The sequence below is a fragment of the Oncorhynchus mykiss genome, chromosome 12 (genome assembly GCF_013265735.2).
Source record: "Oncorhynchus mykiss isolate Arlee chromosome 12, USDA_OmykA_1.1, whole genome shotgun sequence".
NCBI lineage: Eukaryota > Metazoa > Chordata > Actinopteri > Salmoniformes > Salmonidae > Oncorhynchus > Oncorhynchus mykiss.
This window is the reverse complement of record NC_048576.1, coordinates 29,814,230-29,828,535: the sequence shown is the minus strand read 5'-3', so window position 1 is coordinate 29,828,535 and position 14,306 is coordinate 29,814,230. Positions and strand designations below refer to the sequence as shown.

Sequence of the window (14,306 nt, the reverse complement as noted above, 5' to 3'; positions counted from 1 at the left end):
GAGCATATCACACAGAGATGTCGATTCAGACTAACTTCCAGGAAAAAAAGATGACACCTAAGGTGATACTACATAACTGCTTGTATATGCTAGCTTGTTACAGGGAAATCGCTAAATGTATTCCACTGGTATTACTCCAGGTTATAAAACACTATGTAATGAAAGGTGTGGTTCCTAGGGTTATCTAAGGAAGTAAGAGCATGTTCCACTGTTCCTGTCTGTGTGGTTATTGTACCTCTCGGGCCCAGGCGGGCTTGTTGTTGGGCTCCAGGTTCTTGCTGTAGTGGTATAGGGGCTGGGGCTTCTTGTCCTGTTGCTGCTGCTGCAGAGACACCAGGTAGGCATGCTCCTGCTGCAGCTGCCTCTGCAGACGCTCAGACTGCCTCTGCTCCTCGAGCTGCTTACGTTTGTACTCCTGCACACACACCATGATACGGTCAAAGCAGACTTACTAAGGACTGAGCATGGCTAGTACACAATACACAACGCTTTGACATGCCCCCAAAACAGACACAATCCCACATACAAAGATGGGGACATCATGCAGGGTATACATAGACAAGGGCTGATTCTCCAGTTCTCTCAAGAAACGTTCTCATCAAGTAAAAAGCAACATACAGAACATGGAGTGTTTGATGCCTCTAGTGGTGAGAGGTGTGAAGTGCCAGTAGGAGGAGGAGGGTAAGGTAAGCCCTGCAGGCAGAGGTAGGGGTAGACTAGGGCTGAGGAGAGGAGGTGACTGCAGGATAAAGGAAGGAAGAGAGTTACCATGAGCAGTGCCTGCTCCTGAAGCAGCTGCTGCTGAAGGATTTCTAACTGCCGCTGTTCCTCCTCTAACTTATGTCTTATGAACTCCTGAAGAGAGGTGGAGGAGGGGTGAAGAGGGAAAGACAATGGAGAAGAGGATAGATATAAATAGACCACGATGTAGAGGGGGGGGGGGGGGGGGGGGGTTTATGACTGTCATACACTAGTTAGTATACAGCCCTAGTGATTTGTCGTGGCTTTAAAGTTATACATTCACACTAAAAGCTAAAATGGTATTAGCTATTTTCTATTGAATATCTACTGTAAAGACTACAATACAGTTCCATATAGGCATCACGTCTATCAGTACTAGATGCAGGTTAGTTATTGTGAAGAAACGGGCCATGGTAGGAGAGGTTGGAGAAAAGAAGACTAGGAGAGTAGATTATAAAACGTAGGTTGACTGTGATATAATGCCAGTCACTGTGTGGTAGAGGTAGAGCGGAAACAGAGCAGCAGAAACTGAGCTCTTGCACAGAAAACACACTAATTTAGATCCCGGCTGCCATGGCAACCAGCACACGGACATTCCACAGCTAGAATGGCTTGCAGTAGGCTGCAGTGTAGGCTACACCCACACCTCTCCCCAATTGGCTGATTGTGCTCCTGTGCTTCTCGTGGTTGGTTACCTGCTCCCTCTCAGCCAGCCTCCTATCCTCCTCCCTCCGTATATCGTCAAGTCTCCGATGGGGGCCCTTTTCTTGCTGTCTCACCATCTCTCGCTCTTTTCTCTGTTGCTGAGAGGGATGACAGGAGAGAGAAATTTGTGTGGAGGCCACATTTTTTTTTACATTAGTTGTGGTTATAATGGATGCCTTGCTTAAACCTTTAGTTTTTTTCCCCCTCCACCGCGAGAGGAAATGGAAAGAAAGAGAGAGGAAATGGAGAGCGAGAGAGAGCAAAAGTAAAGAGAGCGAGAGAGAGCAAAAAAAGAGCGAGAGACAGCGAGAGAGCAAAAGAGTGAGCGAGTGTGAAAGAGAGAAAGAGCATGTTAGTTGTGAGTCACTGCCAGCCCCCGTTACCAACAGCCACTGCAGCCCTGCTCCTCTGCTGAGACCGCACAGCTCCCTGATTCAAACAATTGGCCAGTTGTTCTTTTAATTGTTATCACCCTGAATAGTTAAGCCGCCTTCTGAAAAGACACTCCCTATTAAAACAACTCCCTTAAGAGAGGATGCCTCTTAGAATTAAGATAACACTTGCTAATGACACGTTTTACATTTAAATGTCCGTCTTCTCTTTTGTTGTTGAGAATTAATGATTAACAATCGAGACAATATTGAGCTATCATTTTTAGTTCTCTCCCTGACGCTAAGTTGCTTCCTGACCTTGTGATAATCAATTCCCATCTACTCCACACTGTATGCAGGTAATCCAACATTAATTGAGATTTAAATCCAGTGGAAGTATTTTAATTGGCACAGAAATTGTGCGCAATTATTCATAATTATCATTAATAAAAAATGTATTATAGATATCGTCAAACTGTTGGTGTTACCAACTTGCTAAATTAGCTAGCTTCATATCCTGCTGTATTACGGTATCTCCCTAAACAGTGGTAATGTACATAACAGCTTAGTACAATCCCAGTAAACCTGTCTACTGTGAAAGCCTTAACTTGGAGTGACATAAATAGCTAGATAAAAGGCTTGTGATGATTCATTCTTTGTAAGGTGGGATCAAGTCAGCTGAACCATGTTGGTCACAGGTTTTACCTCAAAGGGTAAAAACGTGGTTTGATTAAGCAAGCTAAAGAACACAAACTGCAGTTGATAAGGTTGTCAGTGAGTGTGTGTGTATGTATGTATGTATGTATGTATGTATGTATGTATGTATGTGTGTGTGTATGTGTGTGTGTATGTGTGTGTATGTGTGTGTGTATGTGTGTGTGTGTGTGTGTGTGTGTATTAGAGGTCGGCCGATTAATTAGGGACGATTTCAAGTTCATATAACAATTGGAAATCTGAATTTTTGGACACCAATTTGGCCGTTTTTTTTTTTTTTTTACACCTTTATTTAATCTTTATTTAACGAGGCAAGTCAGTTAAGAACACATTCTTATTATCAATGACGGCCTAGGAACGATGGGTTAACTGCTTCGTTCAGGGGCAGAACGACAGATTTTCACCTTGTCAGCTCGGGGGATTTAATGTTGCAACCTTACAGTTAACTAGTCCAACGCTCTAACCACCTGCCTCTCACTGCACTCCACGAGGAGATTGCCTGTTACGCGAATGCAGTAGAAGCCAAGGTAAGTTGCTAGCTAGCATTAAACTTAACTTATAAAAAACAATCAATCATAATCACTAGTTAACTACACATTGTTGATGATATTACTAGTTTATCTAGCGTTGCATATAATCGATGCGGTGCGTATCATTGCTCCAATGTGTACCTAACCATAAACATCAATGCCTTTCTTAAAATCAATACACAGAAGTATATATTTTTAAACCTGCATATTTAGCTAAAAGAAATCCAGGTTAGCAGGCAATATTAACCAGGTGAAATTGTGTCACTTTTCTTGCATTCATTGCATGCAGAGTCAGTGTATATGCTACAGTTTGGGCAGCCTAATTTGCCAGAATTTTACGTAATTATGACAAAACATTTAAGGTTGTGCAATGTAACAGGAGTATTTCGACAAATGGATGCCACCCCTTAGATAAAATACGGAACGGTTCCGTATTTCACTGAAAGAATAAACGTCTTGTTTTCGAGATGATCGTTTCCAGATTCAACCATATTAATGACGTACGGCTCTTATTTCTGTGTGTTATTATGTTATAACTAAGTCTATGATTTGAGAGAGCAGTCTGAGCAGTGGTAGGCACCAGCAGGATCGTAAGCATTCATTCAAACAGCACTTTCGTGCGTTTTGCCAGCAGCTCTTCGCTGTACGTCAAGCATTGCGCTGTTTATGACTTCAAGCCTATCAACTTCAGAGATTAGGCTTGTGTCACCAATGTGAAATGGCTAGCTAGTTAGCGGGGTGCACGCTAATAGCGTTTCAAACGTCACTCGCTCTGAGACTTGGAGTAGTTGTTCCCCTTGCTCTGCATGGGTAACGCTGCTTCGAGGGTGGCTGTTGTCGTTGTGTTCCTGGTTCGAGCTCAGGGAGGAGCGAGGAGAGGGACGGAAGCTATACTGTTACACTGGCAATACTAAAGTGCCGATAAGAACATCCAATAGTCAAAGGTTAATGAAATACAAATGGTATAGAGAGAAATAGTCCTATAATAACTACAACCTTTAAACTTCTTACCAGGGAATATTGAAGACTCATGTTAAAAGGAACCACCAGCTTTCCTATGTTCTCATGTTCTGAGCAAGGAACTTAAACGTTAGCTTTCTTACATGGCACATATTGCACTTTTACTTTCTTCTTCTCCACTTTATTTTTGAATTATGTAAACCAAATGGAACAGGTTTCATTATTTATTTGAGGCTAAATTGATTTTATTGATGTGTTAGATTAAGTTAAAATAAGTGTTAATTCAGTATTGTTGTAATTGTCATTATTATATATAAATAAATAAATAAATAAATAAATGCCGATTAATCGGTATCGGCTTTTTTTGGTCTCCAATAATCGGTATCGGTGTTGAAAAATCACAATCGGTCAACCTCTGTGTGTGTGTGTGTGTGTGTGTGTGTGTGTGTGTGTGTGTGTGTGTGTGTGTATGTATGTATGTATGTATGTATATATATATATATATATATATATATATATACACATATACATATATACACACACACACACACACAGTGGAGCAAAAAAGTATTTAGTCAGCCACCAATTGTGCAAGTTCTCCCACTTAAAAAGATGAGAGAGGACTGTAATTTTCATCATAGATACACTTCAACTATGACAGACAAAATGAGAAAAAAATCCATAAAATCACATTGTAGGATTTTTTATGAATTTATTTGCAAATTATGGTGGAAAATAAGTATTTGGTCACCTACAAACAAGCAAGATTTCTGGCTCTCACAGACCTGTAACTTCTTTAAGAGGCTCCTCTGTCCTCCACTCGTTACCTGTATTAATGGCACCTGTTTGAACTTGTTATCAGTATAAAAGACACCTGTCCACAACCTCAAGCAATCACACTACAAACTCCACTATGGCCAAGACCAAAGAGCTGTCAAAGGACACCAGAAACAAAATTGTAGACCTGCACCAGGCTGGGAAGACTGAATCTGCAATAGGTAAGCAGTTTGGTTTGAAGAAATCAACTCTGGGAGCAATTATTAGGAAATGGAAGACATACAAGACCCACTGATAATCTCCCTCGATCTGGGGCTCCACGCAAGATCTCACCCCGTGGGGTCAAAATGATCAAAAGAACGGTGAGCAAAAATCCCAGAACCACACGGGGGGACCTAGTGAATGACCTGCAGAGAGCTGGGACCAAAGTAACAAAGCCTACCATCAGTAACACACTACGCCGCCAGGGACTCAAATCCTGCAGTGCCAGACGTGTCCCCCTGCTTAAGCCAGTACATGTCCAGGCCCATCTGAAGTTTGCTAGAGAGCATTTGGATGATCCAGAAGAAGATTGGGAGAATGTCATATGGTCAGATGAAACCAAAATATAACTTTTTGGTAAAAACTCAACTCGTCGTGTTTGGAGGACAAAGAATGCTGAGTTGCATCCAAAGAACACCATACCTACTGTGAAGCATGGGGGTGGAAACATCATGCAAAGGGACCAGGACGACTGATCCGTGTAAAGGAAAGAATTAATGGGGCCATGTACCGTGAGATTTTGAGTGAAAACCTCCTTCCATCAGCAAGGGCATTGAATATGAAACGTGGCTGGGTCTTTCAGCATGACAGTGATCCCAAACACACTGCCCGGGCAACGAAGGAGTGGCTTCGTAAGAAGCATTTCAAGTTCCTGGAGTGGCCTAGCTAGTCTCCAGATCTCAACCCCATAGAATTTTTTTGGAGAGAGTTAAGTCCGTGTTGCCCAGCAACTGCCCCAAAACATCACTGCTCTAGAGGAGATCTGCATGGAGGAATGGGACAAAATACCAGCAACAGTGTGTGAAAACCTTGTGAACACTTATAGAAAACTTTTGACCTCTGTCATTGTTATATATACCCTTTGTTGGCAAAGTATTGAGATAAACTTTTGTTATTGACCAAATACTTATTTTCCACCATAATGTGATTTTATGGATTTTTTTCTCTCTCATTTTGTCTGTCATAGTTGAAGTGTACCTATGATGAAAATTACAGGCCTCTCTCATCTTTTTAAGTGGGAGAACTTGCACAATTGGTGGCTGACTAAATACTTTTTTGCCCCACTGTATGTGTGTGTGTGTGTGTGTGTGTGTGTGTGTGTGTGTGTGTGTGTGTATGAGTGAGTATGTGTGTATTACCTCTTCCAGGCGGCGGCGCTGTTCTTTCTGCTCCTCGATGCGTTTCTGTCGGTCGTGCAGCAGCTGTCTCTTGTGTTCCTCTGGGTCTCTACGCTGGGCAGCCAGCTGGGCCTGCTGTCTCTTCAGAGCCTCCGAGCGCTCCTTGTTCTCTTGCTGAAGACGCAAGAAGTCCCGCCTCAACGTCGACTCACCCGGCACATTCAGGATGGAGGTACTGGAGGAGAGAGAGGTGGAAGGGTTAGAAAGGAGGATTTAGATATGGAGGAATATAGCAGGATGAGGTGATGAGAGATCATAGTAGAGAATCAGGAGATTGTGTCATTAATCTCAGGACACTATATTATTATCTTACGGGGGTAGTAATGTTATATGGGTAGTGTTGTGTTACCTGGACTCCCTGTCTTCCCCACGGTTCTCATCCTCCTCATCACTGCCACTGTATTCATACTCTGTCTCCTCTGAGACAAAGGGAGTGAGAGAAAGAATTAACAGAAATGAGAAAGTATATCATATAGCAGTGAAAACATACTAGGTAACTGCCAAAAAGGAAACACATGAGTAAATGAGGGATACAAAGTATATTGAAAGCAGGTGCTTCAACACAGGTGTGGTTCCTGAGTTAATTAAGCAATTAAAATCCCATCATGATTAGTCATGTATAAAAATGTCCAGTTGCCCATTATTTTGGCTACTATGGCTAGAAGAGATGTCAGTGACTTTGAAAGAAGATCCTTAAAGGACCGCAGGGGGTTTAAAGGGTGTGTGGTTGTGTCTCAGTCACCAGATCTCAACCCAAATTAACACTTTGGAGCGGTGCCTGAGACAGCATTTTCCACCACCCTCAACAAAACACCAAATTATGGAATTTCTTGTGGAAGAATGACATCGCATCCCTCCAATAGAATTGCAGACACTTGTAGAATCTATGCCAAGGCGCATTGAAGCTGTTGTGGCCCAATGACCTATTAAAGACACTATTTTGGTGCTTCCTTTATTTTGGCCGTTATCTGTATGTACATATAATTACAATAATCCACCCAATCTTCTCAGTCAACCTCAACCCTCCAACCATTATGCACACAGACATGTGCAAAACACAATATTTCATGCCCAACCCAAACAGGCCTCAGTCGGGCCCAGGCCAGCCCTTCCCTCGCTCACCCTTCTCGCCCCTCTTCTTGCGTGTGCGGTCGATGTGGTCTTTGAGCTGGATGCGGACCTGGCGCTCCGTGGGCTGGTCCCGGATGAACGAGTGCTTCAGGAGCTGCTCTGTGGTTGGCCGGCTGGTGTACGTCTTCACCAGGCAGCCCTCTATAAAGTCTATAAACTTCTTAGACCTGGAGGTGGGGTGGGTGGGTCAGGTGAGGAAGAGGGAAGTGTTGAGTAAAAGGTGTTTGGTGGAGAGAGATGGGAGAGCTGGTGTGAGTGGGAATTTTAGGAGGCCTGGTATCTCCTGTAGTTCGCATGTATTTGGGAATGAAAACTATTTCAAGATGAGTGTTCAGAAAGAAAGGAGAAGAACAGGGAAGGTCTGTGTGCGTGGGAGTGAAAGAGAGACAAAAAGACAGTCCGAGTATCCATACATTAAATGTACAACAGTGCCTCTATCGGTAGATTTTTCACTGCTATTTTCATTAGGATGTACTTGGGTGTATCATTTGCAGTAGTTGTCCACATGACTTGTCTGGAGGCCAATAGCTATCACTAAGGTATGTACTATAGGTCAACCAAATGAAACATGTGCATTGAGCAACAACTTCATTCAATACATTCTTGTCTTAGTCATTGAATAATTTGTATGAGTAGTTTAAATACGTGATTTGCAGATGACTCGCTTGTTTGAGGTCTAAGAATGTCTTCCTACATGCCTGGTTTGTCAGGGAAAGAATAATGCAAGTAAAAAACAGGCTACGTTAAAGTTAGGGCTGTTGTGGTGACCGTATTACCGCCACACCGGCGGTCACAAGTCAGGAAGGCAGTCAAATTCTACATGACCGTTTGGTCGCGGTAATTAGGCTTCTCCAAGAACTGATGCTGGTCATTAGTAGCCTACCAAACTTACTAACTTCCTGGCACTCAGCACTATTGTCCCTCTAAAATCATTTCAAATTTTATTTGTCACATGCGAATACAAAAAAGGTGTAGACCTTACCGTGAAATGCTTACTTACAAGGCCCTTAACTCCATTTATTGAACTGCATTTTTGGTTAAGAAAATATTAACAAAATAATGTACATTTAAATTAAAAAAGTAAAAGAAAATTACATAACGAGGCTATATACAGGCGGTATCGAGCCAATGTATGGGGGTACAGGTTAGTAGAGGTAATTTATAAATTGACTATGCATAGATAAACCGCGGGTAGCAGCAGTGTAAAAACAAGGGGGAGGGGGGGGGGGTCAATGTAAATAGTCCAAGTGTTAATTTCATTAATTGTTCAGCAGTATTATGTCTTGGGCGTAGAAGCTGTTAAGGTCCCAAACTTGACTCTCCGGTACCGGTTGTAATGCAGTAGCAGAGAGAACAGTCTATGACTTAGGTGACTGGTGTCTTTGATTTTTTGGGACTTCCTCTGACACCGCCTTGTATAGAGTTCCTGGATGTCAGGAGGCTTGGCCCCAGTGATGTACTGGGCCGTACGCATACCTTACGGACAGATGCCAAGCAGTTGCCATAACAGACAGTGATGCAAACAGTCAGGATGCTCTCGATGGTGCAGCTGTAGAACTTCTTGAGGATCTGGGGATCCATGCCAAATCCTTTCAGTCTCTTGAGGGGAAAAGGTGTTGTCGTGCCCTCTTCACGAGGCGGTATGCAAATTGGAGATGGGTCTAAGATTTCTGGGATAATGGTGTTGTGAGCCATGACCAGCCTTTCAAAGCACTTATTGATGAAGCCAGTGACTCCTCAATGCCATGGGAAGAAACCCAGAACATATTCCAGTCTGTGCTAGCAAAACAGTCCTGTAGCTTAGCATCTGCGTCATCTGACCACTTTTTTATAGACCTGGTGCTTCCTGCTTAATTTTTGCTTGTAAGCAGGAATCAGGAGGATATAAATATGGTCAGATTTGCCAAATGGAGGGAGAGATTTGCATGTGTGTGGAGTTAAGGTGGTCCAGAGTTTTTTCCCTCTGGTTGCACATGCTGGTCGAAATTAGGTAAAACAAATTTAAGTTTCCCTGCATTAAAGTCCCCGGCCACTAGGAGCGCTGCCTCCGGAACAGCATTTTCCTGTTTGCTTGTGGCCGTATACAGCTCGTTGAGCACGGGTATTAGTTCCAGCATCAGTCTGTGGTGGTAAACAGACAGCTACGAAGAATATGATAAACTCTCTAGGTAGATAGTGTGGTCTACAGCTTATCATGAGATGCACGCCTGAGGTAGAGTAAAACCTTGAGTCTTCCTTAGATATCGTGCACCAGCTGTTGTTTACAAATATACATAGACCGCCACCCCTTGTATTACCAGATGCTGATGTTCTATCCTGCCGGTACAGTGTAAAACCCGCCAGCTCTATGTTTTTCATGTCGTCGTTCAGCCACGACTCAGTGAAACATAAGATTACAGCTTTTAATGTCCAGTTGGTAGGATATAGGTGCTTTTAGTTTGTCCACTTTATTATCCAGCGATTGTACGTTGGCCAATAGTATCAAAGGCAAAGACAGATTAGACACTCGTCACCGGATCCTCACAAGGAACCCTGATCTCCTTCCGCATAACCTCTCTTTCTCCTGTGAATGACGGGGATGAGGGCCTGTTCAAGTGTCTGGAGTAAATGCCTCTCGTCCGACTCATTAAAGAAAAATTATTTGTCCTGTTCAAGGCGAGTAATCACTGTTCTGATGTCCAGAAGCAATTTTCAGTCATACGAGACGGTAGCAGCAACATTATATACAAAATAAGTTAAACAATGCAATATATATATATTTTTTTGCACGGTTGGTTAAGAGCCCATAAAACGGCGCCAATACACATTACACTTCACAACGGTCTTAGTGTATTTGAACCATGAGACCTATAGTCCACGATCAATGCAAATGTATTTGAAAATATAAAATCAAACAATGAATGAGAGCCCATGAGCTCATGTTGCGGAGCATTTCTATCCCATCAGTTTTCTATAGACTAGGCCATATTTATCTCTCAGCTTTCCTAATATTAAGCACATTACTTATATTTACAACAGGAGTACAGCCTACCTGGCTGGCAGGAAGAAAAAAGAAACAGGGAAAAGCATCCTCCATTCGCTATTTAAGTACATAGATGACATGTATTTTTCACGCTGACTGTTTCGATGCAGGTGCTTGATAATGGTCCCTTATAAATCAAAAGTGACATATTATTTAGTATATGTGAAGACAAGATTAAACAAGTGTAGTCTGATGGGTGATAATATTAGCCTATTACTTGTGAATTATATATTATCACTTGAGAATGATGCCCAGCATAAGAAACACTGCCTTTTTCTTTGTCACTTGTTTGAATCATAGCCCATTAGGCCAGACTGTTCTAACAAGGTATGTAGCACAACTAAGGTGGTCAAATAACTTCTTAGAATTAAGCAGATTAAGCCGCTTTACAAGGGTTGTAGAGCCTAACTGGCATATATAACAAATACTTATATCTTGCACAGAATAGGTTGACTTTTGTACTATGGGGGACAGTGGATTGACATAGGCTAGTGCTTTTGCTGTTCGTTAGGCCTACTCATCTTGTTGGCTGATGAAAAGTACATTTTGGATAGTTCTTCCAATATCTTAAATATGCACTTCGGAATTGGATGAGGACGCGGGCAGTTGTGTCCCAGATGTGCCTGTCTTAATTTATAGCCTATGAGAAAGACCCGATCAGGTGATGGAGAACCGTGCGAGTGAGAAATGCTTCGGATTGGGCAGCACACTCAGGGAGAATGGCACAACCTTTCTAGGGAGTTTTTCCTAGCCACCGTGCTTCTACACCTGCATTGCTTGCTGTTTGGGGTTTTAGGCTGGGTTTCTGTACAGCACTTTGAGATATCAGCTGATGTACGAAGGGCTATATAAATAAATTTGATTTGACAACGCAGCACTCCGGGCCGCAAAAGGAATGGATTTGTTTAGGGTGCATTACAGCCACAAAGGAGATGCCACCGTGAAATTCGAGGCATTATCAAGTGCTTGTCAAATTGTGAATGGAAGACTATTGGAGTGTGTACAGCCTGCGCAAAAAAACTAAGCAGAGCTCATGCCTTTCAAGAGACTTTTTTCAAATCATCATTAGAGTCGCATCATGCAGCCTTACAATGTATTAAAAATCAAAACATATAGCCCAACGTTTGTAGAACAACTAAAGTTACAATAATAACTAAATTAAGCACATAGGAGTACCTAAACTCAGCAAAAAAAAGAAACGTCCTCTCACTGTCAACTGCGTTTATTTTCAGCAAACTTAACATATGTAAATATTTGTATGAACATAATGTTCAACAACTGAGACATAAACTGAACAGGTTTCACAGACAAGGGGGGGGGGGGGGTCAAAATAAAAAGTAACAGTCAGTATCTGGTGTGGCCACCAGCTGCAATAAGTACTGCAGTGCATCTCCTCCTCATGGACTTCTCCAGATTTGCCAATTCTTGCTGTTTGTTACGCTACTCTTCCACCAAGGCACCGGCAAGTTCCCGGACATTTCTGGGGGGAATGGCTCTAGCCCTCACCCTCCGATCCAACAGGTCCCAGACGTGCTCAATGGGATTGAGATCTGGGCTCTTCGCTGGCCATGACAGAACACTGACATTCCTGTCTTGCAGGAAATCACGCACAGAACGAGCAGTATGGCTGGTGACATTGTCATGCTGGAGGGTCATGTCAGGATGAGCCTGCAGGAAGGGTACCACATGAGGGAGGAGGAAGTCTTCACAGCGTTGAGATTGGACTGAGCTTGTCATTGCAGGCAATGATGCTGTGACACACCGCCCCAGACCATGACGGAACCTCCATCTCCAAATCGATCACGCTCCAGAGTACAGGCCTCGGTGTAAAGCTCATTCCTTCGACGATAAACGCGAATCCGACCATCACCCCTGGTGAGTCAAAACTGCGTCTCGTCAGTGAAGAGCACTTTTTGCCAGTCCTGTCTGGTCCAGCAACGGTGGTTTTGTGCACATAGGCGACGTTGTTGCCGGTGATGTCTGGTGAGGACCTGCCTTACAACAAGTCTACAAGCCCTCAGTCCAGCGCCTCTCAGCCTATAGCGGACAGTCTGAGCCCTGATGGAGGGATTGTGCGTTCCTGGTGTATCTCGGGCAGTTGTTGTTGCCATCCTGTACCTGTCCCGCAGGTGTGATGTTCGGATGTACCGATCCTGTGCAGGTGTTGTTACACGTGGTCTGCCACTGCGAGGACGATCAGCTGCCCGTCCTGTCTCCCTGTAGCGCTGTCTTATGCGTCTCACAGTATGGACATTGCAATTTATTGCCATGGCCACATCTGCAGTCCTCATGCCTCCTTGCAGCATGCCTAAGGCACGTTCACGCAGATGAGCAGGGATCCTGAGCATCTTTCTTTTGGTGTTTTTCCAGAGTCAGTAGAAAGGCATCTTTAGTGTCCTAACTTTTCATAACTGACCGTAATTGCCTACCGTCTGTAAGCTGTTAGTGTCTTAACGACCGTTCCACAGGTGCATGTTCATTAATTTTTTATGGTTCATTGAACAAGCATTCCTTTTTTGCTGAGTTTACTTCTTTGATAACTGCTCAACACAGAATAGTTGCATGTGCGCACGCCCTCAAATCATTGAGAAAATATTTATATTTTATTCAACTTTGTTCAGTTGTAATCGTCATACTATAAAATAATGCCACAGAATTATAGCAAATATTGTCTGCTAAATGAACTAGTGTAGCCCACAGCTATTTGTCATAGCCACATCAGGACCTAACACGGACAACTCAGAGTATGCTATTCTGTTTTCTTCATATCATGCTTCTTTAGAACTGTCTAAAATAAATAATGGATTCATTGTGAAGGTGTAGGCTATATCACATGGATTTATTATGTGTGGAAACTAGGAGATGCTAAATGTGTTTATGTTAATTAACTGTCAACTACCTTAAGATCGACAGTTACTTGCTTGACAATCACCAGCTGATGAAATTTCGTGACCACCACAGCCCTAGTGATAACATTTCTGTCATGCCACTGTACCATGGCCAGCTGGTGTTGGACGTAAATAGCTCAGTAAAACACAGCAGGGCTATGGTAAGGAAGGAATCTTATCACTACAAAGGGAGGGCAATAGAGGGTGGGGAGCCAAGAGAAAATAGCTATGTCCTAAAATAAAACTGAAGTTTTAAGAAAAACAACAGCAGAAACCAAACCGCACACTCACCACTTCTTGGACTTAAGTTTGGGAGGGGGGTTCCTCGGGATGAGGAATAGAGCTCTCATAGGGTGCATGTCACACAGAGCTGGGGGGAGAGAGAGAGGGAGATAATGATGGATTGGTACAAAGCATTTCAATCAAAAGAGCATTTAAATATTGCTTGTAGACTACTATACAGTATAAACATGTAATGATCACATAATCCTTATGCATACAACTGTAGTCCCAATCAATAGAATGTGCTCTTGATAAACCAGATCCTTATCCTTTCTTTGTTGCCTCACACCAATTGCTCCATTGTCTTGTTTGAGCAACACGTACGTATTGTCTTCCAAGCATAGCGAGCTTAACCTGTCTGGTTAGGTTATCAGCACAACAATAAAATGCCCTTTGTTAGGACGAATACATTGACGTTAGTTCTGATACTGCCCAAGGCATTCAGTACTTTCAGTGACTACATGTGGACTTCAGGAAACAGCAAAGGGAGCACCCCCCTATCCACATCGACGGGACAGTAGTGGAGAAGGAGGAAAGTTAAGTTCCTCGGCGTATACACCATGGACAAACTGAAATGGTCCACCCACACAGACAGCGTGGTAAAGAAGGTGCAACAGCGCCTCTTCAACCTCAGGAGGCTGAAGAAATTTGGCTTGTCACCAAAAACACTCAAACTTTTACAGGCTGCATCACCGCCTGGTACGGCAACTGCTCCGCCCACAACCGCAATGCTCTCCAGAGGGTAG

The 14,306-nt window shown here is 43.1% G+C and overlaps 1 protein-coding gene and 1 long non-coding RNA gene across 6 annotated transcripts in view; both read right to left on the bottom strand.

The window, feature by feature from the left end:
- The window catches only part of LOC110537391 (misshapen-like kinase 1), a 35,562-nt gene that overhangs the window by 13,236 nt on the left and 8,020 nt on the right, over positions 1 to 14,306 (bottom strand). For 3 of the 5 annotated variants that reach the window (XM_021623403.2, XM_021623404.2, XM_021623406.2), the window contains exons 8-14: positions 13,570 to 13,648; positions 7,360 to 7,535; positions 6,587 to 6,656; positions 6,199 to 6,412; positions 1,437 to 1,544; positions 769 to 855; positions 236 to 415 (exon numbers count right to left, since the gene is read on the bottom strand). In XM_021623403.2, the coding sequence (XP_021479078.1) occupies positions 236 to 415; positions 769 to 855; positions 1,437 to 1,544; positions 6,199 to 6,412; positions 6,587 to 6,656; positions 7,360 to 7,535; positions 13,570 to 13,648 (914 nt within the window). The remainder of the gene's footprint in view (positions 1 to 235; positions 416 to 768; positions 856 to 1,436; positions 1,545 to 6,198; positions 6,413 to 6,586; positions 6,657 to 7,359; positions 7,536 to 13,569; positions 13,649 to 14,306) is intronic. The other 2 variants (XM_021623405.2, XM_021623407.2) reach the window with 1 other exon arrangement.
- Positions 10,135 to 11,688, bottom strand: LOC118937656. The gene is made up of 2 exons (XR_005034943.1): positions 11,262 to 11,688; positions 10,135 to 11,119 (listed from the first exon to the last, which is right to left on the bottom strand). It is a non-coding gene; the product is annotated as an uncharacterized LOC118937656 (long non-coding RNA).